At 45.2% G+C, this 24,154-nt stretch overlaps 2 protein-coding genes across 10 annotated transcripts in view; one reads left to right on the plus strand and one right to left on the minus strand.

Annotated features, from left to right (window-relative positions):
- Positions 1–320: 320 nt before the first annotated feature.
- Positions 321–8,698, minus strand: TMEM60 (transmembrane protein 60). The gene is made up of 2 exons (XM_073328587.1): positions 8,450–8,698; positions 321–985 (listed from the first exon to the last, which is right to left on the minus strand). Exon 2 carries the CDS (start codon positions 934–936, stop codon positions 532–534), a length of 405 nt encoding a protein of 134 aa, XP_073184688.1. The 5' UTR covers positions 937–985; positions 8,450–8,698; the 3' UTR covers positions 321–531.
- Positions 8,699–9,169: 471 nt separating this feature from the next.
- Positions 9,170–24,154, plus strand: part of PHTF2 (putative homeodomain transcription factor 2) — a 187,670-nt gene continuing 172,685 nt past the window's right edge. For 3 of the 9 annotated variants that reach the window (XM_073328588.2, XM_073328592.2, XM_073328596.1), the window contains exon 1: positions 9,172–9,366. The gene's annotated coding sequence lies outside the window, so the exon portion shown is untranslated. Of the gene's footprint in view, positions 9,367–10,320; positions 10,451–24,154 lie in introns of those variants that run through there. The other 6 variants (XM_073328591.2, XM_073328595.2, XR_012156838.2 and 3 more) reach the window with 4 other exon arrangements.

Genomic DNA, 24,154 nt, shown 5'->3' on the forward strand with positions numbered 1-24,154 from the left:
AGAAAAACAGCATCTTATGTGACATGTCAGGCAATGGTAATAGGCAGGGGTATTAGCCCCACTGTAAATACTTTCAGCTGTTATCAATGCTCCACAGAAAATTTAGTGCATTACAGAAAACTGTATTAGAACTATTCTATCAGTTCCAAGGAGCTACTTATTTCAATATGTAGTGGAAAACTAAATCCTCCTCCCAGAATTTAAACAGGCTGCACTCTTTAGAATGGAAGGTCTAGTAGTTTTATGAGGCGGTGAAGATGTGTGTCACAAAAATGCATGAATTCTGTTTTAACAAATTACATCATGTTTAGAAACACAGCTGAAGTCAAACATACTTTATTTACATGAAGATATTTGTGACAGTTCTAAAATAAAAACTGAACAAGTCTACTTTAAATACCAGCCTGTCTTAAATAAAATTTTCAGATTGACATTTATTATTTGTAGTTGCTGTGTGAAGTTTAAGCTTGTACCAAGATAGGATGATCCAGTAATCTGATATTGGTCAACTTGAAAAAGTTTTGTTACAACTTAGTCTCTTCGTACATAGAAGATGTTATATCCAAGCTCAATCATTCCCCCCATGAGCAAGGCCCATAAGGGGATAAAGACATACACCAGTTTCATTTCAGTAAATTGTTCCAGTTTAGCGCAGAGGGCAAGGCAGAAAGCTAATTTAAGCAGCATTGCGATGAGGTACCAGGCCTTTTTCTTTACGTTTTGAGAACCGTTGCGAGGGTCATAGCCAGACTTACATCGCCCAGCCATTTTTACAATTAGCATAACGAGAAGGATAGTATCAAATATCCAGACTGGAATAAAGATAAGAAACCAGTTCCATGGTGCTTTCTCGTCCAATTTTAACACCAACATAATCAGGAAGAGTAATGTGAAAAGCCATGTGAGCAGCACTCTCTGTGCCAGGGACATTCTCATTTAAACAGCTTTGATAGGGAGTTTTCCCCCCCCAACTGTCAGCAACAACCTAAGACCAGGAAAAAAAAACAACCAGTCAAAAATGGCATATCAAGAACATATGGAATATATCTTGAAGATTCACAAGCAAAAGTTTCATTCCTTGTTATTGCTTTCAGAACCCATCACAATTCCACCTCACCTAGATAGCAGACCATATTTCACATTTCCCTTTTATGACTCTGTTCTTCCAATGATACAAGTCTTAACACTGAGCATTTTAATTCTGGTCCTCTTCCCAAATGAATTCACCACTCAAACCTGAATGCTTTTTGTAAGCCAATTAGCCAAGCCCTCATCCTCTCATGTCCCTAAGAAAACACATTCTGCAGAGCAAATACAGCAATTTACAGTTAAACTATAGAGGCCTTAATCCTAAATCATCCTTAACTTTGGACTTCTCTGTGCAGGCTGTCATCTTTGTGAATCTCTCTAGATTGTGGTCAACAAATACAGTTTCTGCTTTGGAGGTTTGTACAAGGCTGAACGCTTTTTCCGGGACTATGACATACACAGAAGTGTTAGGTTACTTAGTTCCTGTCAAAGCACAAATAGTGTGTAAACTTCTCTAAAATGGATGCTGCTCTTGTAGAGATGCTTTTCTCATCAAAGGAGTAAAATGCAGAGGAAGTACAAGGTAGTAAAGACACTAACTGAAATGTCCTGGAAACTGCTGCTCAGACTGAATGATCTAAGGGAAACTAATAAGGATTAAGGACAATTTTTGTGTTAACTTAGCCAATAGCCACCCAGCCCTTTGCACAGTTAGTGTTGGCTCTGACATCAGTTGTATTACAGTCGTGCTTAGAGGGCGGTCAGGGATCAATGCCCCACTGAACTGGTTATGGTGTATATGAACAAACAGGCCCCAATTACAATCTAAGTTTATTTTGTTCCCTATTCACAGTTCCAGTTGTTCATGATTTTAGCTTGGTGTCACAAGAGCTGGAGTTCTGAGGGCTCCTGCATACAGCCCTATATATGACCTGCTACTACAATATTAGAGACCAAATTTCAAAGCAGGAAAGAAAGACAAGTGATTTCAGGAATACCAAACCCCTCCTACCCACACCTTCAGAAATGTATTTTAGATCCATGGTCTCACAGCTTTTTCTGCTTCCACTATTTCTCTCCCACTCTCTGTCAGGCGGTGTTTTCAGAAAGTCAAACCCTATAGACATTTTTCCAAAGAGGATTTCAGCTGCCTAACAGCACATATTCAGATTTGTACAACTTTCTTCCTATTTAATCTTTAAGAGGCAAAGAGCTTTGCCCAGGAGACAAAAAAAGCTATTCCTATCCACTTGAGTGCAGAGACCCACTGTTTACTGAAAGTACTTCTCCCACATGCTCCGATTCCAAATTCCCATAGAAAGGGATAAACAACACAAGCTGCTGGCAAGGGATAAAACAAGAATGCTGCCTGGCTGGTAGGGGTACTATCAAGGAGATGTAGTCTGGAAATGCTAGTTTCATAAATGTACTTCATCCAAGAAGGTGACTACTTCTTGGATAACCAGGTTCAGCAATTGTTGCCACAGACACCACAAGGGGAAGGACTGGAAATAAGGGAACTAGAAAGAGCAGAAAGCCAACAAACAAACTGACCACTTGTGACACAGAGCTAGGAGGCATTCAGCCTGGCTAAAATTATCAAATAGTTATCAGATAACCAGTAAGTCAGCTATCGAGAAACGGAACAGAAAGCTATTGGGGTCAGAGCTGATGGGCATCCTTGCAGTTTGGTAGCTGTTTGCCTTGTGACAGATTATTCAGTCATCCTGAAAATGCAAACAATTATCATTAGTGATTCCATATAAAGAAGAGTGGAGAGAGAACTCAGCAAGGGACTGAAGAATAACAGGATGGTGTGTTGTCTCCCTGGAGCAAAAATTTGACATGTAATTGCATGATTGGACAGAATTACGAAGTAATCTGGCAAGTCTCCACTGCTGTTGAAACATTAGAATCAATGACTTAGCATCACATGGAACTACACAGACTACAAAAGACTTAGATCTTGAAAAGGAGATGAAGATAAAAGACCAAGTGATATTCTCATAGATCCTTCTGGTCCCATCAATAGAAGGCTGAAGGAGAGGAATTGCTGGCTGCACTACTAGTGTGACACTGGAATTTTTGTGGCCACGTTCCAGTGGGAGAGGGGGCACAATGAACGAGATGGCCTGCACCTTGCAGGCTCAGAGTTACGGGGGCTGAATTTCTCAGCTGGAGACTAGCAGAAGCCGCCTGGAGAGCATTAACCTAACAAAGAAAGGTGAGAGTGGAGGAGCCAAATGTCGTACCAACTCATATTCAACATGTTCCAAACACATTGAAGAGATGTGGGAAAACATGTGAAGAGAAAAAATTAATTAACAATGCTAGGAGTATGGGTAACAAGCAAGAGGAACTGAAAATTCTCAATTAATAGAAAATAGACATTGACCTTAATGAAACGGGTGGGACAAGTCACAGGTCTGGAATGTCAAATATCATTGGTTATAACCCGTTTAGGAAGGATAGTGACACCATTACCTGTTTTAGAGTTATGCTTAATGCAAAACTATAGGATCTTGACTGCATATAGATCACTGTGCTAACTACTGGGGAGATCTGTTACAGACCACCAAATCAAACCAGGGCGTTCTTAAATTGCCCTCTAAGTTACTCCTTTTGTAACTGTTTAGTGTATGGGGGGGGAGGGGGGGGGACGGTTGTTAGGGAGAACTTCCATTGGAGAGGCATGAAATGGAGGTTTTGTGCAGCTGGTAGTAAAACACTGGAGTTTAGAAAATAAAAGTTTATAACACAAAAAAATACTGCACCCAACACAAGAACTATTCTGGACCACATTCTGATGGATAAAGAGGAGTTAATCACTGGATGGGAAATTGCCCATTGACCAATGATCTCGATCTGATTATATTCAATGTAGACAATGAGGACAGTCCCAACTAATAATTTATGTATTTGGTACTAAAAGGGCTAAATTTCTCACAGTTGAGAAAAATTATGCGAGAAACTTATTGGAAAGAAAAATTAGATGGAAAAATATGACTAAAACCCAGCAGTTTAAATATGTTCTTCAGAGAAAGAATACTTAACAAGAGATGTATAGCCAAAACACTTACATATACCAAACGGCCAGCTTCCTTCCATAAAAATGGTGATCTAACAACAAGTGATTAGATCATCCATCTCCCCCCCGCCCCAAACATGTTAAATTATGGAACAGAGGCTTTTTGTATGGAAATCTCTACTACAATTCCTTAGAGGTTTCCTCATTGTAATCCTGTAAAAGGGGGATTGGGGGTCAATCCTTTACCTCAGTGAGACAAATCTGTCAGATCCCAGGAGATTTTGTAGAAGACTTTATCCCTGCACCACAACTGGCCCCCAGCACTCAGGCAGGATGGCTCCAATGGAACTGTGCTATGAGGAAATGCCCTCTTGCAGGGAATGCACCACAGAAACAGGCAACACAGGCTGACTGGGGAGTTGAAAACCCAGGATGGAGGCACCTCTTCACATAGGGATGTAGGGAGCATGATATGGTCCAAGCAATGCAGAAAATCTTGTCTGCTCTTTTAGATTTCTTGAAGTCAAAATTTTGCTCTTGGAGGATGTGTGCGCACAACTCACATTTATTTTAGTGGAAATACTGATGCATGGAACAAGGGTAGAACCTGAACATAGAGCTCGGCAGGTAAGAGAAGGTTAATGTATTGGTCATCCTTAAACTGTGTAGTATATTAATGATTTGGACTTTTAAACTTTTTTTTTTTAAACTGTTTTTCTCACCTTTAAAAGATAAGGTATCCTAAAACAATGTTCCAGTTCAAGGAACAACCTCATCCCTGTAACACTGAATGTTAAGAATGATTGTCTGGATCAATTTTCTTCAACTAATCCATGGGCATTTTACCTTATGAACGGCTTTAGCCACATATCTATTTTACTATGCTAAGGCATTTTATTTCTTGAGTTAAAAATTTTTTAGGGAAAGAAAACTACTGACATTCACTAACTCCAACTAATTATCCAAATGGAAAAAAATGCCATCTTCTGTTGTGTTTTTGGCACATAGTATATTCACTGCTTCTGGGTAACAAGTTATTGTCAGTTGCCTCATTATTTGGGACACTTCATATTCACAGCCTCCTTTTGCTGGCCTGAAGGCACTGATAGCAAGAATCCTGGACACTCCTTTTATTTTGGGATATTAGGGCTTGTCTGTCCCTGGACACTGATCTGGAATAAAGTAGGGTGTAATTTAAAGCAGATTAACTGTTTTAGTGGATGCTCTCACTCCCCCATAAATGCCATATTCCAAATTTGTTTAATCTAGTTTAATAACTCCCTAGGTCAATAAACCCTTACTCTATGTCTATATACTGGAGACTGGAGCGTAGACATAGCGTACACCAGTGGTTTTCAAACCATGGGTCGCAACCCAGAACTGGGTCGCAGTGGCTTTGGTCAGCACTGCTGACTGTGCAGTTAAAAGTCCCATCAGTGGTGCTGCCCAGCTAAGGCAGGCTAGTCCCTACCTGTTCTGACATCGCGCTGCGCCCCACAAGTGACCATCAGCAGGACTGGCTCCTGGGGGGTGGGGGGGAGCGGCACAGGGCTCCACGCACTGCCCCTGCCCCGAGCACCAGCTCTGCACTCCCACTGGCCTACTGCCTCTGCATCCCGGCTGTGCTGCTGACTGGGAGCTGCCGGAGGTAAGCCCACCCCCCAAACCCGTGCCCCAATCCCATGCCCCAGTCCTGAGCCCCCCCAAACCCAGAGTCCCTTCCTGCACCCCCAAACACCTCATCCCTGCCCCCCAAGAGCCTGCCCCCCAGCCCAGAGCCCTGACCCCCTCCCACACTCCAACCTCTTGCCCCAGCCCTGAGCCCCCTCCTGCACCCCAAACCCCTCATTCCCAGGTCACAGACCCCCTCCATCCCAACCCTCAGCCCAGCACCCCCCTCCCACTCCCATAACCCCTCATTCCCAGCCACAGCCCTCACCCCCCGAACCCCTGCTCCAGCCCAGAGCCCCCTCCCACCCCTGAACTCCTCATTCCTGGTCCCACCCCGCAGCCCTCACCCCCCTACTCTAACCCTCTGCCCCAGATCTAAGCCCCTCCTACACACTAAACACCTCATCCCCAGCTCCATTGGATCACAGGCATCAACAATTTTCTTCAACTGGATCCTCAGAAAAATAGTCTGAAAGCCACTGCCCTACACTGATAGGAGTAATTTTTCTGTCAAGGTAGGAATACCACCTCCCTGAATGATGTTAGCTATGATGATGGACAAATACTTCTGCTGAGGAATATATCAACAATAAGGGTTACGTCAGTGTTTTCCCCCACACCCCTGTGACACAGCTATGTAGCTATAAGTATCATGTGTAGGCCATCCAAGCCTGAGTCTAGAGGAGCATTTCCTGCGATTATGCCTGGCCAATTAGGATTAGCAAGGTTCTGGAATTCATAGTTGACTTCTGATATCATGAACTCCTCAGGGCCCTGCACTACTGTGGTCTGTTCCCCACCCAGATTACTTGGAGCAGGCAGCAGCTGTATTCCTGTCCTCTGTGTCAGCAGGATTCTGCCATGGTGGAAGGTGCTTGTGAGTCAGCGATGTTCCCCGAAGCGCACGAGTCTTCACCCCTGGCCCAGGGGTGACATTTGGGTGCGTGGGGGGGGGGGGAGGACTCTAGACCCTCTCCCCGAGTTCCCTAGGGGAGGTCTTCTCACTCTAGCCCCAGACAGAGCTCTTAACTGCAACAGCTTGAGTGTGATATGTAATAACTTCTGAAGCTGGGAGCAGCACAGCCTTTGGTGCAGGGAGTTTGTTTATAACCAGAGACAGGGTGATTAAGATAACAAAAGGCTTATCATTAAAGTAAAAAGAAAAGGAGTACTTGTGGCACCTTAGAGACTAACCAATTTATTTGAGCATAAGCTTTTGTGAGCTACAAGTGCCACAAGTACTCCTTTTCTTTTTGCGAATACAGACTAACAGGGCTGTTACTCTGAAACCCACCATTAAAGTAAAGTAAGTGATCCTGAAAGCACTGCCAGGCACTTCAGTTAAAAGGTAGGAAACAAAGGGTAGGAATAAAAGGTAAGAATGGAGAGAGGTAAATAGTGGTTTCCCTCAGGGGTCTGTACTGGGACAAGTCCTATTCAACATATTCATAAATGATCTGGAAAAAGGGGTACGCAGTGAGGTGGTAAAATTTGTAGCTAGCACAAAATTATTCAAGATAGTTCAGTCCAAAGCAGACTGCGAAGAGTCACAAAGGGATCTCACAAAACTGGGTGACTGAGCAACACAATGGCAGAAGAAATTCAAAAGTTGATAAATGCAAAGTAATGCAGTTGGCAAAATATAATCCCAACTATACATACAAAATGATGGGGTCTAAATTAGCTGAACCCATCAATAAAGAAGTCTTGGAGTCATTGTGAATAGTTCTCTGAAAACATCTGCTCAATGTCCAGTGGCAATTAAAAATGCTAACAGAATATTGGGAATCATTAAGAAAGGAATAGATAATATGAGAGAAATATCACATTGCCTCTACATAAATCCATGGTATGCCAACATATTGAATAGTGTGTGCAGATTTGGTCACCCTATCTCAAAAAAGATATATTGGATTTGGACAAGGTACAGAGGAGGACAACAGAAATTATTAGAGGTATGGAATGGGTTCTGTATGAGGAGAGATTAATAGGACTGGGACTTTTCAGCTTGGAAAAGAGATGACTAACGAAGCATATGACAGAGGGCTATAAAATCATGAATGGTGTGGAAAAATTTAATAAGGAATTATTTACTACTCATAACACAAGAGCCAGGAGTCACCAAATGAAATTAACAGGCAGCAGATTTAAAACAAACGAACAAGTATTTCTTTACAGTCAACGGGTGGAACTCTTTGCTAGGGGACGTTGTGAAGCCAAAACTGTAACAGGGTTCCAGTAAGAACTAGATAAATTCACGGAGGATATTAGCCAGGGTGGGCAGGGATCCAACACCATGGTCTGCATGGTCCTCGCTGTTTGCCAGAAGCTGGGAGCGGGCAACTCGAGGATTGCCTGGAGCCTGTCCTGTTCATTCCCCCGGGGCACCTGGCAGGGGCCACTGCTGGAAGAATCAACCTCCACCAAAATCTGAACTGGCGCCCCTGCCCCGCCGCGACAGGACTCGCGGCTCCGCCGGGTCGAAGGGGAGGCTTCCCTCTGCGCCTCACTCGCCCCGCCCAGCGGGACGCCTCAGCCAACCGGCAGCTCTGAAAGGCTCGCGGGCGGGGTCCCCTACGTGCCCCCGGGAGGGGCACCCGCGCCCGCCCGCAGGGCCGAGTCCGGCTCGCGCCGGGCACGGACAGAGGGTCCCCCCCACCCCGTTGGGAACCCGTCTCCGGGAGCAGGAGACGAGAGGCCCCCACCTCTCCCTGTACCTACCAGGCAGGCCCGGGCCACCCTGCGCAGCCGCCGCCGCCGCCGCCGCCTCACCCCGAGGCCAGAGCTTTCCCCCGCCCTTCGCAGGGTCTCGGCTCATCACGTTACAGCCCCCGGCTCCGACGCGCGTTGCAAGGGCCCCAGCCAACAGGCGGCTTGCAGGGGGAGAGGAGGGGCCCCCTCGTTAGAGAAAAGAGAGCGCGAGGGACGCTCACACCACCTCTGCGGCGCGCCCATTGGCTAGCCCATCACGCCATGATTGGACTCTGACCCACTCCCATTGGACGGCAGAGGAGCCGATCAAATTGATGCCGCCTTTGCGCCACGTCTTTAGGTGGGCCAGATGCCCATCAAACGGAGCCCTGCCTGCGCACCATAGCCATTGGGTATAAGGGAACCTGAATGCACGCTCAGCCCGCCCACTTTTTCCCTTCTGCCAATTCAGGGACAGGGACGTCAATCAAACAAAGGACTACATAAAGTCAGCGACTCTTATTGTGGTAGAGACTTGCCCATCTGACGGAATCCCGCCTCACCTCCTTTCCCATTGGATAAAGTAGCTATCCATCACATATAGCGCCCGCCCCTCTTCATGTAGTCGAATGGGAGGGAGCTCCCTTAAATTCTTACGGAAGGTGGTAACTGGCGTGATGACGTATCTCCGCAAGTCTTTCCTCGGGCTAGGGCGGAGCTTCGTTTAAAGCCCGGCCCCTTTCCCCACCTCTGTCTCCTGGCAGCGCACTGTTCCCTCCCCCTCCCCTGTATCCCGGCCGCGCGCTGTTGCTGCCGCCGCGACGGCTCTGCCTCCTCTCGAGCTCGCGCGTCTTCACAGCTGTTGCCTTTCGTTACCGCCGCACAGCTGCTGTTGTCTGCGGCGCGCGCTCTCCCCGCTGCCGCCTCATCGCGGCGCCGGGTAACCGGTAAGGTTTGAACCCCAACGGTTACCGGGGTCGGGGGCAGAGGAAAAACCTCCTTACACACGGGAGGAGAGGGCGCAGAGGAGCCTACGCACCCCGCGTGGGTGGGGGGAGCCAGGCTGGCTCTGGCTCCTCCGTATACTGGGGAAGGGATAAGGCGATAGTGTGTGGGGAGGGGGTTTAAGCTTTATGGGGCAGGCAGGGGAAGAGGATTGGGGGGGGGTAAAGTAGCTTCCACTCACCAGGAAGGCGTGGCAGTCGGGGGGGAGACTGAGGGGCTGGAGCTGTTGTCACTGGAGCTCACTGGTCTTTTTTATTGGGCTATAGGTGGTGGGTTTAGTCTTCAGGCAAATAGGTGTACTCTTACATTGTTCAATCCCTGAACTAATGGTTCCTTATTCATGGGTGCTGTGTGAAAAGGCTAATTTTGGGGCTGTTGTGAACAACCCTTATTTTCTTGGGAGAGGGTGAATTTGGTTCAGTAGGTTGAGCAGATGATGGGAATCACATGGACTTTTTTTCCCCCTTGCCTTAAAGGCCCTGTATCACACAGTCCATGCTTTCAGCTCTGACCTGGTCACCTTTCATATTCTCTCCTTCATACATTGCATCCGTTGCACTCATTTGCCTTTTTTTTTTTTCATCCCCACTTCTGCATCTTCCTCACCCCAATGCTGACAGCCTCTCTATTCCAAGCTGCTCTTATGCTTGGATCTCCCTCTCAGAAACTGTTTGTTTGCCAGGCCATCTCCTTCCTCAAATTAGAAGTTCTCTCTAAAACTCCTCCTGACCTTTCTTCCATGAGAAGTAGAGGGGAAAGAGCGAACAGCTAATATGAGCAAAATAATAAAACTGTCAAGTTGTGTAGCTGCCTTACTTTTGTTGTCCGTCTTCCCCCTTTGTCTATGACCCTCACTTACAACATTTTGTACATTTTAGTCTCTATGCTCTTTAGACTAAAGTTTATGGGTTTTTTTCATGTTTTATCAGGTGTCTACTATACTTTTGGGTGCTTGAAAAATAATGGGGAGTTGAGAATGCTGGTTTTTATTCCAAGCTCTGCCAGCATCTTGCTATGTGACCTTGAGTAAGTTGCTTAACCTCTCTCATCGTTAGATACCCACCTGAAATATGATTAACCTCCGAAGAGTGTTGTGAGGTTTAATTAATGTTTGTAAAGTGTTTTGAGGTCCTTTTGATAAAAAATGGTTGAAGATAATGTTAAGTATTCGTATTATTATTTTGACATGGCATAGCTTTTTTTTTTTTGGGTCTCCACTCTCCAAAGAGTGATACAATTTGGCAGTTTGGAATGTGTCCTCAGTAATCTTCCCAATTTACTTCTTTATGCTGATTCTAGAAACCAGATGGCTGCATCTTTTGTTTCAACTAAGGCATCTCCTACGGATATAATCTGTTAATCCCAGTATGTGAAAGGCCACCATTTTTAACTACATTTAGTGCAATTACTAAATGGCAGGTTATAGTCTCATTATGTGTTACAATTCATTAATGCTCTGTATTTGCTATTTTTGGTTTCCAGTATATATCTCTCTTTGTGAGGAGCTGTATGCATTTGACTTTTTCTGCTGCTTTGGTGGGCTCTAGTGAACTACCGTGTTTTGCTGCTTAATTTGTAGCTCCCTGGAAAGGATTATCCTTTTCTCAACAAGTTTATTTTTGTTTCTGTAAAGTGTTCAGGAACTGATGTGTGTAAGATTTATTTTGTTTCTATGGCTCCTATACAGTCTTTGCAAACTACTTCAGTGCTAAAAGGGAAAACAAAGGATACTGTTTGGAAATGATACATTTTTAGATCCTGATTCATATTTGAAATGGAATTTCCATGTAAGTAGGGTTTTTGTTGCAGTGTGGTTTTGGTACCAACATATTTATTACTCTAAATATAAACGTTACTACTAATAAAATGTGAGTTTGAGTCATCTGAGCAGCAACTTTGAATTCATGAAAAGACTTACTCAATATGGATTTGTAGGAAAAAAATGAATTCTACTGTACATAACTTTTAAAGAAAATTATTCCAGTAACGTAACATTATAAGCTATTTCTACTCCAGAAAAAGGCCCAGTGCTAGAATAGTTGAAGTGTTTCAATAAGTTCACAAATGCATGGGGAAACAAGGAAATACTAATGATATTGGGCATGGACATATAGTGTAGTTGAATTAAGAGACCTCGTTCACTTTGATGGAGCAAGAGAGCTTATTCCTACACACCCAGCAGGGTGGGGCAGCTCTTGGAGCCAAACAATGCTGTTCCTGTACTGACTGGAAGGGGTCACTGGAAAGTCCTCATTCCTGAGAGTAGAATGTATTCTAAATAGGTTTAGAAGAATTAGATTATCAGTAAATGTTCGTAAACTATGATTTCACCACACACAAACCAACTAAAAATGTATACATCTATAATAATTAAAATTTGCAGGTAGGCAGAGTAAGAAAAATGCTCCTTGAGAACTTATTAGAGTTTGATTTAAGGATATTTACTTAGTATATTTTGACATGTGATGTTGATAATTTGTGTTTTAATGGTTCTCCTTCAAGTGATTGTGCACATTAGTGCACTAGACTTGCACAGACCTAAAGTGGGAGATTCTTGCCAGCAGTATGTCTAGGTGGTACATGATCCCAGCCAAGGCTGTAAAGTGGGTGTGTCCACCGCTATCCTCTCATTTCCTTCTCACGGCCGGTGGCAAGAGTATGAGCTCCCCATAGCTTTGCAGTTCAGCCAGCTTTCTAAAAATCTTTTTGCAAATAGTTTATACTTGGGTTAGTTTAATTAGTGTTAGGTTAGCTAGTTTAGTTTTAAAGTAAATCCTGGAGGTTAATTATGAAGAAATCCCTGGGTTTCAAACAATGTGTTACATGCAGGGCTGTGTTCCCTGTCCTGAATAGATAAGAAAGATGTTTGTTCTGCTTAGGGGAAGGGCATATGAGGGACAGATGCCCAATTTGTACCTCCTTGCCCACTACAATGAAAAAGCAGACAGACTGTTGTTCAGTGGTCCATCTAATGGACATGATCAGACTTGTGCGTCCAGTATCAGAACTGGACCCTAACTTTGAACCGATAGATTCTGTATCAGGAGTGCCCCTCCTCTAGCACAAGACTTTAAGCACAAGTTGGATGAGAAACATTGTTCTTCATATGCTTCTGCTGTCTCATGTAAGTGCTCTAAGTGTTCTTATCCTGAGAAGCATTCAAAAGTCTACATCCTCACCAAAGAAATTGTACAGTAAGTCTTCTGGAACTGGTTCAGCACATCAAAAGCACAAGAGCACGTTGGCTCTCTCTGAGGCAGTGCTGTTGACTCTGGTACCGTGAAGTCTGGTGTCTTCACCTGTCTCAATCTGAAGTGATGAAAAAGGCCCTATTTTGGCATTATTGAAGTACCAAGCTCTTTCACTACAGTCCCCACCTCTCATGTCTGTCTTGGAAGAGATTTGATGTCTCCCTCTACTGGACTCTTCAAGACTATTGGCTATGTCAGTACATCCAAAGCTAACAGCGTTATTGTTTGTTCTGTGCAATCAGAACACTTAGCACCTCCGTGCAGTCATGTTGCTCAGCACTGCTGTAACAACCAGCAACATCAATATGGTCTGCACCATCAGTGCAAGAGAGGGTTACTTACCTTGTGCATTAACTGAGGTTCTTCAAAATGTGTGTCCTGGTGGGTGCTCCACTTCAGGTGATGGTGCGTCCCGGCGCTGTTAATTGGAGATTTTTGGTAGCAGTGCCTGGTGAGGCCATGCATGTGCAATAGGTGTCTTGCGGTGTCGTTGGAGTCTCGTTCAGTGTGCACACTGCTTGACCCCCTACCGTTCCTTCTCAACCGTCCTCGACTGAAGACTGAGCTCGGGATAGTGCGTCAGCTTCTACCCCTAGAGATGGCAAAATAGTTAATTGTTCGCTTCAATTTAACTTTCCTTAGATAAGTAGTTAGTGTTATATAAAAAAAAATTTACTTAGTTTTTTCTGTGTTCCCCTGTTCCCTGCTTCCTGTGGAGCACAAAACTCAAAGTTCTTGGTCCACCTGGGACTTTACTTTGATCATGCCAGGCTCCCCTGGTGTAAAAAAATGCAGCTCTTGCGAAGAAGCTATGCTGTGCTCTGATGGGCACTCTCTCTGTGTGAGATGCCTCACAGAGACGCACATACCATTCGAGTGTGTCTGCTGTAGCAACCTGAAGGTGAGAGCGACTGGGATCTCCACCTCAAAAAATGATCCTAATGGAAAAATCACTTCAACCTGAATCGGAGAGGGACACCCCGAAACCTTCTCCTTTGTGCTCTCCAACTAGGTCTAAACCAACCACAAAGGAGATATCCGAGGAACCAGAGGAAGAACCCGTTCCTAAGAAAGTATCCCTTGAACATAATTCTTTTTCTTCCCTTGATGAAGCCATCGTGCCATCTCCACCCATCCTGGCTGATGACTTTAAACAATTCCAGGAGTTATTCAAACGCATAGTGATTAGCCAGGACCTCCCACTTGAAGTCCAAGAAAATCAACATAAACTGTTAATCTTGCAACCATCTTCTTCCTCAAAAATAGCCCTATTCATAAATGATGCTATTCTAAACCCAGCAGAAACGGTGTGGCAGACCCCAGCCATCGCCCCTTCCCCCCAACATGCAAAAGGGTGGACCAAAAATATTATGTGCCAGCCAAAGGAATGTTTGTCCATCCACAACCAAGTTCTTTAGTGGTTGAAGCTGCTAACCACAGGACCAAACAAATTCAACACTGATCTACATCACAGGACAAAGACCATAAGCAACTGGACCTTTTGGGCCGCAAGGTCTACACCTCCCCGACATTACCAACTACAGTGCCCTTGTGGCTAAATATGATTTAGACAATTATGGAAAACTCTTCGAGTTTACTGCGGAGATCCCTGAAGACAGAGCACAATTCAAATCCGTGCTTATTGAGGTACAACTGGTCACAAGCATGGCCCTACAGGCCTCCCTGGATGTCGCCAGTAATGTGGTCTGTACCACGGCCACAGCTACAGTGATGCGCAGAGCCTCCTGGCTACTGTCATCTGGCATACTGAAAGAGCTACAAGTAAAGGTAGAGGACTTGCCTTTCAATAAGGAAAAACTTTTTTCAGAAAAAACTGAAGTTCTTCACACCATGAAAGACTTTCTCGTGACTCTTCGTATGCTCGGCATCTATACACTGCCCCCTAAAAAGAAGCGGTACTAACTCTACCAGCGAACCAGGGATACTCAATATACCTGCTCTCAATCCAGACCATCTGAGGAGGGCAGGTACAGAAATAGACCACCTTGACGCTGGCAGACACAACCACAACCAGCGGTGTCTCAACCTTCAGGGAACAAACCACAGTTTTGAAGGTCTGATCAAGGGTCTGAATGACCTCCCCTTGACACCAGCCCTTACCTTCCCATTTGGTCACCACTGCCAGGCATGGGAGCGCATAACCCAAGACCGCTGGGTCTCAGAAATAATACAGTCAGGCTATTCTATCCCTTTTACTTCTTGTCCCCCTACCTTACCCTCCTCCCCAACCCTCTTCAGGCACCCTTCTCATGAGCACCTCTTAAGATTGGAAGTAGATAGTCTATGACAGCTAGTTGCCGTGGAACCAGTATCAACACAATACAGAAGGAAGGGTGTTTGTACTATTTTCTGACCCAGAAGAAAAGTGGTGGATGGTGCCCAACACTAGACCTACGAAAACTCAACAAATTTGTATGATTCCAAAAATTCAAGATGGTCATTTTAGGCATAATAATCCCAGCGCTGGAACAGGAGGACTAGTTTTTAGCCCTCGACCTACAAGATGCATATTTCCACATTACAATACATCCATCTCACAGACTATTCCTCCAATTCACAATGAGACACAAGTGTGTCTACTTCATGCCAGATTCCTGGCCATCAAACATCTCAGAGACACTGTCTCCATCTGCCCGCGAACTGAGGCAAGGACCTGTCTACAACTACTGGGACACGTGGCCACCACCACATTTGTGGTAAAACATGCCAGGTTACACATGCAGTGTCTCCAGGGCTGGCTGAGTTCAGTATACAAACACAGCCTGAGTATGATGGTAACACTACCTTTTGATGTTCTAACATCTCTACAGTAGTGGACAAGCCCTGGAAACCTCTGTGTAGGCATCCCTTTTCACCACAGAGCATCTTCAATCATGATCACAGCAGATGCTTCCCTGCGTGGCAGGGGGGCACACCTGGACCACCTCACAGTACAAGGCAGGTGGTCTCCATCAGGGAGATGCCTTCACATAAACCTGCTAAAACTCAAAGCAGTAAGGAACACATGTCTCCACTTTGTACCACTCATAAGGAACTAATCAATTCGTGTGATAACTGACAATGTCGCATGCACGTTCTACGTCAACAGACAAGGGGAGCCTGATCTCACTCTCTATGCACTGAAGTTATGAGACTGGTGTATCCAACACAACATCGATATTTCAGCTTCCCACCATCCAGGATTCCAAAACACCACCGTTGACACACTAAGCAGAAGGCTCTCACAGGAGTACGAATGGGAGTTGAATCCTACAGTCTTACAACAGATATTCCATCAATGGGGGTTTCCATCCATCAATTTATTTGCCACAGCACAGAACCACAAATGACCTCTGTTATGTTCCAGGGCAGGACTCAGTCCCTGATTGCTAGGAGATGCTTTCCTAATTCAGTGGGACAAGACACTTGTGTGCATTCTTGCCAATCCCTCTGATACACAGTCCTACGCAAGATACAGGATGACAAGGCCAAGATCATTATGATTGCCCCATCGTGGGGCCAGACAGAGCTGGTACCCTTACCTGCTGCGTATGTCAGTTTGTTCTCTGCAGACTCTTCCGATGAGACCAGACCTCCTGTCATAAGCCATGACCAGATACTCCATCTGAAAGCATTTTTTTCCCATGGTTCCATTTGCATAAGTTAACCTGTTCAACATGTGTTTGATTAGTGTCAAACAGCAGATGTGAATCCACACACAGTACTTACCCACAACAATGGAAATGTTTTTCTATATGGAGTCTTACCAAACAGCTCACTCGCTGCACCATGCCACTACCAGTGATGCTAGAGTACCTTTTTAGAGCTGAAGAACAAGAACTCAGGACTGCCCTTAAGCTCTATCAAGGTACACCTCATGGCGATTAACACCTTCCACGACAAGATTGATGGATTCTTGACATTTACACATCTGACTACAAAATGCTTTCTGGCTGGCCTCCAGAATCTTTACCCTGAAGTACACTCACCCACATAGGATCTGAACTTAGTGCTCAAGGGACTAATGAGACCCCTCTTCAAGTCACTGGCTACCTGCTCATTACTACACATGTCTATGAAGGTAACATTCCAGGTGGTTATCACATCTGCTAGAAGGGTTGGAGAGATTAGCGCACTAATGGCCAATCCACCCTACACAACCTTTTTCAAGGACAAGGTCATGCTGCGACCTTATCCGAAATTCCTCCCCAAAGTGATGTCAACCTTCCACATCACCAACCTATTAATCTCCCTACATTTTACCCTAAACTGCACAAAATCTCACAGGAAGCAGCACTGCACACCTTGGATGTCCGAAGGGCTATAGCCTTCTACCTAGCCAGAATGAAACCTTTCCGTAAATCCATAAGGCTGTTTGTCTTGACTACTGAATGATCCAGATAGCCAAACAGCTGCTTTCTAAGTGAATATCTAACTGCATTAGCTTATGCTACCACACACATAAGATAGAACCCCCCCCCCCCCAGCAGGGATCAGATCCCATTCTGCTCAGGCTATGGCAACATCTGTGGCATTTCTGCACAATGTACCCATTTTGGAAATTTGTAGCGCCACCACAGGGCATCAGAACATACTTTTGTCAATCACTATGCCATTACACAGGACTCCAGGGCAGATGCCATACTAGGCCTTATGGTCCTTTCCACTTCTACTATGCACATAACTCCAAAGTCCCCTCAACCATAAGGGGTACTGCTCTACATTCACCTGAAGTGGAGCGCTGCCCCCGCCCTGGGACAGCACACAAAGAAGAAGAGAGGGCCACTTACCTTGTGCAGTGGCTGAGGTTCTTCGAGATATGTCCCCCTGTGGGTGCTCCACTACTCACTCTCCTCCCCTCTGCTTTGGTGTTCGAAACTAGGACTCTACAGTAGGGAAGGAACTGAGGGGATCTGGTTGTGTGTGCGCCGAACGAGATTCCAACAGCGCCTCAAGGCAGTTACTGCACGTGCGTGGCCCAACCAGGCACTGCAACCGAAAATTTCCATACAATCAACATGGTCTGTACCGTCAATGCAATTAGTACTAATCCGTGAGGCTAACGCTGCTGAAGCAGTCTACTGTGCTAACATGGCTGGCACTGTCAGAACCTTTGATGCTGTCTCTCCATTCTCTTAAGCTGATTGTCAGCACCAGGAGCTCCTCTGGTACAGTTGGCACTGATTGTATCCTTGGCATTTTGACCACCTTATCCAGTACAATCTATTGATTATAGGGGGTCTCCTTTACTGATACCTCCTTCAACCTCAATGGGCCAAGTGTGCCCTCCACACACATCTGCATCAGCAGTCTGGCATCACGACAGTGACTTGGTACCTAGGAAATAGTGGTCTTATAAGGAAGCCACTGTATGGTGCCCTTTTCTATGGGTGACCCAGGCTTTACTGGTCATGGCTGGTCAAAGAGAATTTGGATGTTTGTCAGTGTCCCATGCTGAAAAGAGAGTTCCTTCTCAACTTTGAGAAGCCCCTGAACGAGTTGCTTAACCAGTCCTTCCGCTATCCAGGTTGGACCTTTATTGAGAGAGGAGAAATAATGGAGGAACACACAGATGTCCCTCCATATCTTGTCACTGTCTGTGGACGATATATTCATGCCTGAGTGTCTCTGTCCTCCCCCAGAGAATTACAAGCTGTTTCAGGATTTGATGAGACAAGTGGCCAATTCTCTGGGAATTCAGATAACTCAACTCAACAGAGAATCGGCAAACCATCCTTTACATTTTACAGAACCCAGCTCTGAGAAGGGGTGCCCTTCCAATTAATGAGGCTTTTGTGGAGCTAACAAACTCTGGAAGACCCTAATCCATTCCACTGACTGCCAAGGGAGTGGATAGACATCAAGTCCCCCAGAAGGACTTTGATTACTTCTTCACTCATCCCAATCCCAGTTCAGTGATCACAGCCGCAATTGAACGCTTGTGCCCGTCACACCCTAAATTCGTCCTAAAGAGAAGGAGTATGAGAGACTCAGCCTCTGTGGCAGAAAGGCTTATTCCACATCAAAAGAAGGTGGCAAATTATCAAGCTGTCTTGCCCAAGTATAATTTTAATTTCTCTGCAATTGCTAAATTTGTGGACAAACTGCCAGACGACTAGAGAGAGCAGTGTATGTCTGAAGTCTCTGAAGGACACTTTGTGCAAGGATTTTGCTCCAGGCAGCAACTGATTCAGTGGATATGGCTGCATGATTCATGGCCTTTGGAATTGATGTAAGGTGTTCCTCCTCGCTCCAGGCATCAGGAATTCCAAAAGAGCTGCAAAACTCAATTGAAAATCTGCCATTTGAGGGCTCTAGGCTGTTCTCTGAATTTTTTTACCTTCTCCTTTTTGCTATTAGTTTAATGTCCTCCTGACTACTCAGGCAGGCCTGTCCCTGAGGAGCTTGTTTCCCCTTCTACTGAGGTGGAGGCCATCCAAATTATACAGCTCTTTCCCTACAGAAGGAGGACCAATGTTCCATCAAACCAAAATCCTCCTCCACTTATTTAGCCAGCAGTTCATTTCCAGAATCTCCTGCCTTCTGTCTTCCTATGATACAAGCACCAGAATTGTCTGGTCTCTGGGGTTTTACATAGACCCTAATGGGATGCGACCTAGTTACAGTGCCATTCTCCCGAGCAGACACAAACTTAGGGCCATTCCCTTTCTGGGCTTTAGCTGAATCCAGAACCAGCTCTGAGACAACTGCACTACCCTCAACCATCACAGGCTGAAAGGCCCCTTCTTTCTGCTCCACAGACAAAGAAGAGCTGGACACATTTTCTCCTTTACCAGACACACAGCTTGGGATCTCATTCCCCTTGTCCCAGCACACAAGGCTGGTCACAGGCAACTGCTTGGAGATCAGGATAGCTCCCTCCATAGGCAAGTCAATACCCCTGACAGACAGGCACATTTCCTTCACTGTCACAATTCTCCACCCAGGTAATAGGTAAGGTACAGGGACACTCATCTTCCACTTTCCTCGCCTTCCCACACTGCTGACTAGACACAGCCATCAGTTCACAAGGCTGCCTAGGCTCATCCAGACTTTCCTTACCAAGCACCTTGCCACTCCCAGCAGATCACCTGCCCTGCCTGTGTCTCCCCCCACTCAGCTGGGGTCTCAGCTCCCACTGGGCTCAGCGCTGCCCTTGCTGTCCTAGTGGGGGTAGGCAGCGAGCTCCCTGCTTTCCTCACTGCATCAGAGCCAGCCTGAGCCCCCTTTCCAATGCGCAAGGGGGGCGGGGAGCCCCAGGGGTCTTGTGGCAGGCAGGTAGCATAAGCCGAGCAGTTCCTCCCCCCTTCCAGCCAGGTCATCTGCCTTTTCACTGACCATTTCTCTCTCCACCGATTGGTTCCCTGGATTCAAATTCAAACCCTTGGCAGTTACTGGAGCAGGGCCTGGATCTTGTCCCGAAGAGACACAGTCACACCGCAACAGGGTCTCGCAGCTGGTATCCTGGAGCACCCCAACGGCCAGCCAGCCCAACCCCTCCTGGGTCTGAACGGGAGACATAGGCAGGGTGAGGGCTTCATCCCTGGGACCCTCACCCAGCTCACACAGCCCCTCAGCATCTGAGGCTGCACCACCCAGGGCCTGACAACAGTTCTCTCTGTCCCAGGATCTCGCCACCCCAGGAATGTCTCCCCATTGACCATCACCTTCTGCTCCCACTGGAGGTCCGAGGGGCCTGGCCCCAGGAAACTCCATACAGACATATAGGTTGGGGTCAGGAGTGGGAGCCTGTCCACCTCCCCACCCATCTGGCTGACAGTCTTGTGGGAAAGGAAGAATATCAGAGAAGATGATTGGACATTCCTCTTTCATATGTTTCCAAGTTCCCTGAAGTCATCTATTATCTGTAAGATACCCCGCAATGAAATATATCTGTAGTGCTGATATGAACCATCACCAATGGATCCTTGCCTGTCAACTTTAGAAGCTCTTCCAATCTTAGAGTGAGGTCTTGTATCTTGGGTCCAGGAAGGCAGCACACTGTCCTTTTGTCTGCCTGTCCCTTGAAGAATGTTCTTTTGCGTACATTCACAAGTGCTTAGATCCCAAGACCTGGTGGTTATGCTATTTCAGTGGGGGTTCCTTTTCTAGACCCAGAACTGACAGACATTTTTAACACATGTCCAGGACAGATTGGGGTGTCCATTTTAGTGCACTGAAGGCATAAGTTCATTGGTAATGCTAAGAAGTCTCGCTTTACACAAGCATGTTGGAGCTGCAGGTGATTCGCTGACCAAGTGAGATGTTTATGCCCACTCTCAGGAATTGGGTAGTGCCACGTGTGTGAGATCCAATTGGTTATGTCAGGAAGCTCTCCATCGTTGGAACATATGGATTAGGAATTGCGTGTCTGTTTAAAAGCCTTCCATCTCCTGGGAGAGAAAAACACCATTGTTAAAACCTGCTGAGGGAGTCATGTGGACCATCATGAGTGGTCCATCGGAAAAGGACATACTCCTTCTGATCTTTCAGTAGTGGGGAACCCCATTAATTGACCATGATAGATCTCAACAACAAATGCAAGAAGTTTTGCTCATGGGCAAGTCCACAGGCTGGTTCAGTCACAGTCCCCATTTTCTCCCATGGTCTGGTTGGCTACTTATATACATTCTCTCAACCCCAGGGTAATCAGGAAGCTAAGACAAGATAAAGCAACATTGATTTTAATAGCTTCATCTTGGCCAAGACTATGCTGCATCGAGTCTCCATCAGCCCTCCGTTAATGTTACCTCTCATCAAGGATCTCCTATTTCAGAACCAGTGTCAGTCACTGCACCCAAACCTTCGGTCTCTCCTTCAGGTTCTTACTGCCTGGATGATGTTTGGCTAAATGATCATGAGAAACTTTGCTCTACAGATCTTCAGGAAAGATTCCACTAGGGCCACCTATGCTGCAAAGTGGAAAAGATTTTTCTCCTTGGGAGCCATCTCATCTAGTCTAATATAAGACTAATGTGCTACTGCATGGACATTAGCCATATACTAGATTTACTTATTGCATGTGGAATCATTTGGCCTTTTGATTAGCTCTCTAAGGGTTCATCTAGGGTCCGTATCTGTGGCTTTCCCACTGATAGAGGGTGTTTCTGTTTTTTTTTCCTCACCCTCTGGTGTTCAGTTTTCTGAAAGACTTAGTCTCTCTCATCTAGTACTAGTGTGGGATCTTGTCCTGTCCTGTCCAGATTAATGGTGTCTCTTTTAGAACCCCTGGAGACTACGCCTTTGTCTCAGCTATCTATGAAAACTGAGTTTCTGGTAGCAGTTGCTTCTGCCAGAAGAGTTTCAGAGCTCCAGGCTCTACTAATTGACCCTTCCTATATGACCTTTTATAAGGACAACCTTTCTCTCAGTCCACATCCTAAATTCATACCAAAGGTGGTGTGAGCTTTCCACATGAACTCCTCTTTTTCAGCTTCCAGCCTTCTTTCCAAAACCATACTCCTCTAAAGCAGAGGGAAAACTTAACACCTTACGTGTGTATTGTGCTTTGGCATTCTGTATCAACTGTACTAAGTTGTTCAAAGCCTCTACCGGGCTAGTTGCATGTTATGCTTGATAAATTAAAGGCGAATCAGTAGCAGCTCAGCATATCTCAACTCTCTCTTACTTTATCAAACTTTTGTTTTGAACTTGTGAAAGTCACTCCTCCACCGAGAATAATGGCTCAGTCTGCTTCTTCAACCTTTCTGAGTAACCACCCTTTTATGGACATTTGTAAAGCAGCAATGTGGTCTTCTGTGCATACGTTTTCAAGATGTTTTGTTATCACTCAGACCTCTTGAGACAATGCCAGTTTCAGCAAATTGGTGCTTCAGATCTGAAGTTCTACCACCTGTTTGGGAACTGCTACAGAGTCATCTAAAGTGGAATGTAAGATTTACAATCCACTCAGAGAAAGTTTCTCTCTTGCAGTAACTGTTCTTTGAGATATGTTGTGTACATATACATTCCACAACCCTCCCACCTTCCACACTATTTCAGACAATATTTCAGAAGTGGCGAGATGGGACACAGAGGGAGGCAGCAGATATGTTCTCCACTTATGCCCTCATCTGGGCACACAAAGAGAGATGAAGTGTGTGCCCTGCCTAGTGGTACGGCTGGCAAGAGTCTCCTACGTGAGTTCCCTGGGTGTGCACACTCCACTTTAGATGTGTATCTGTGCACAGCACATCTCAAATAACATTATTGCAGGTGAATAATCAAAAGTTTTAATGTCTTTAATCTCAACGTCTAGTGTCATGAAACAGTTGTTTGACCCCTTTAATAATTTCCTGCAATTGTAAATCTTCAAAAAATCTGAGAAAAATAAGTTTTGTCAAAATTATAGAAAATAAAAATCATTGTGCCAAACCTAATTTTAAGCACCAACATGTTTTTAGCATCATCCTCTGTTCTTCTGTAAATTTCTGAAATTTAAAAGAACATGGATTCTTGTGCTTATCTCTGGTGTTCCCATCTGAGTGAGAATACTGCAATTCACAAGTACTTGAATTGCGATGGGGAAGCTCAGGGCACATGTGCATGGCGTACAGATTCACTCCTGAGATTGAGAACATAACTGATTTCATTTTAACCTTGTAGCAGTTAAAAGAAAACAGTCCTTTGAGATTCTTTTATCATTCACCAAGACCTCCTCTTATTGTGAACATCTGCCCCATAGAGGACAGCTGAACATAACTTCAAAGGATGAAACCTTCCTGAAGCATTGTTAAGAGGAGATCGTCTAAGTTTAACAGAGGGTGCTTTCTCTCATAGGTACACTGTGCTGCTCCAGTATTCTTCTGGTCTGTAGGGGTCCAGAATGAAGTTTATGGATAGAGAACAGAGATGACTTTGACAGTATATATCTTTGACTTAAAAGAATAAAACCTCAATAATAAATGTTTATTGGATTGAATGATCTGTGGGGAAACAAAGTTCAAAGTAGTACGTGTTGGGATGTTGCATATGCCTTATTGCTGTGTAACATTTGGATGACAAATGTTTTTTAAATATAATAATTAGACTTTGTTATGTATATGTAGATATCCATTAAATTGTCAGTGGATCTACAACAATAGGTTTTGCTTGAATGTTAAGGGGGGATGTCAGTCAGCATTAATACAGGTTTTTTTTCCTCCCCCTCGCCCCATCACATGTAGATACTTGTAAGGGGATTTTTGGCAATTACCTTCAAAGATGATATGCAGTACCCAACCTTTCTTTGTAATTGGGGTCATTTGAGACACCGACAATGGAAATGTGCCCAAAAGGGTAGATAACAACACGTTTGTGGAATGATTGATTGAACTATGAATTCTGTGCAGCCTCATTATGTCAGATAGAAAGAAAGATTTTGAACAAGAAAGTAGTTGTAAGGAACTAGAAATTCCATTACTGAAACGGATCTGAAGTCCATCTAGTCCAGTATAGGATTTTGAATAGTGGCCAGCACCAGTTGCTTCACAGATAGAGT

The sequence above is a fragment of the Lepidochelys kempii genome, chromosome 1 (assembly GCF_965140285.1).
Source record: "Lepidochelys kempii isolate rLepKem1 chromosome 1, rLepKem1.hap1, whole genome shotgun sequence".
In the NCBI taxonomy this organism is placed as follows: domain Eukaryota; kingdom Metazoa; phylum Chordata; order Testudines; family Cheloniidae; genus Lepidochelys; species Lepidochelys kempii.

What these genes read in the sequence shown, in the direction of transcription:
- TMEM60 (XM_073328587.1), bottom strand. Translation starts at nt 936, where the DNA reads ATGAGAATGTCCCTGGCACAGAGAGTGCTGCTCACATGGCTTTTCACA.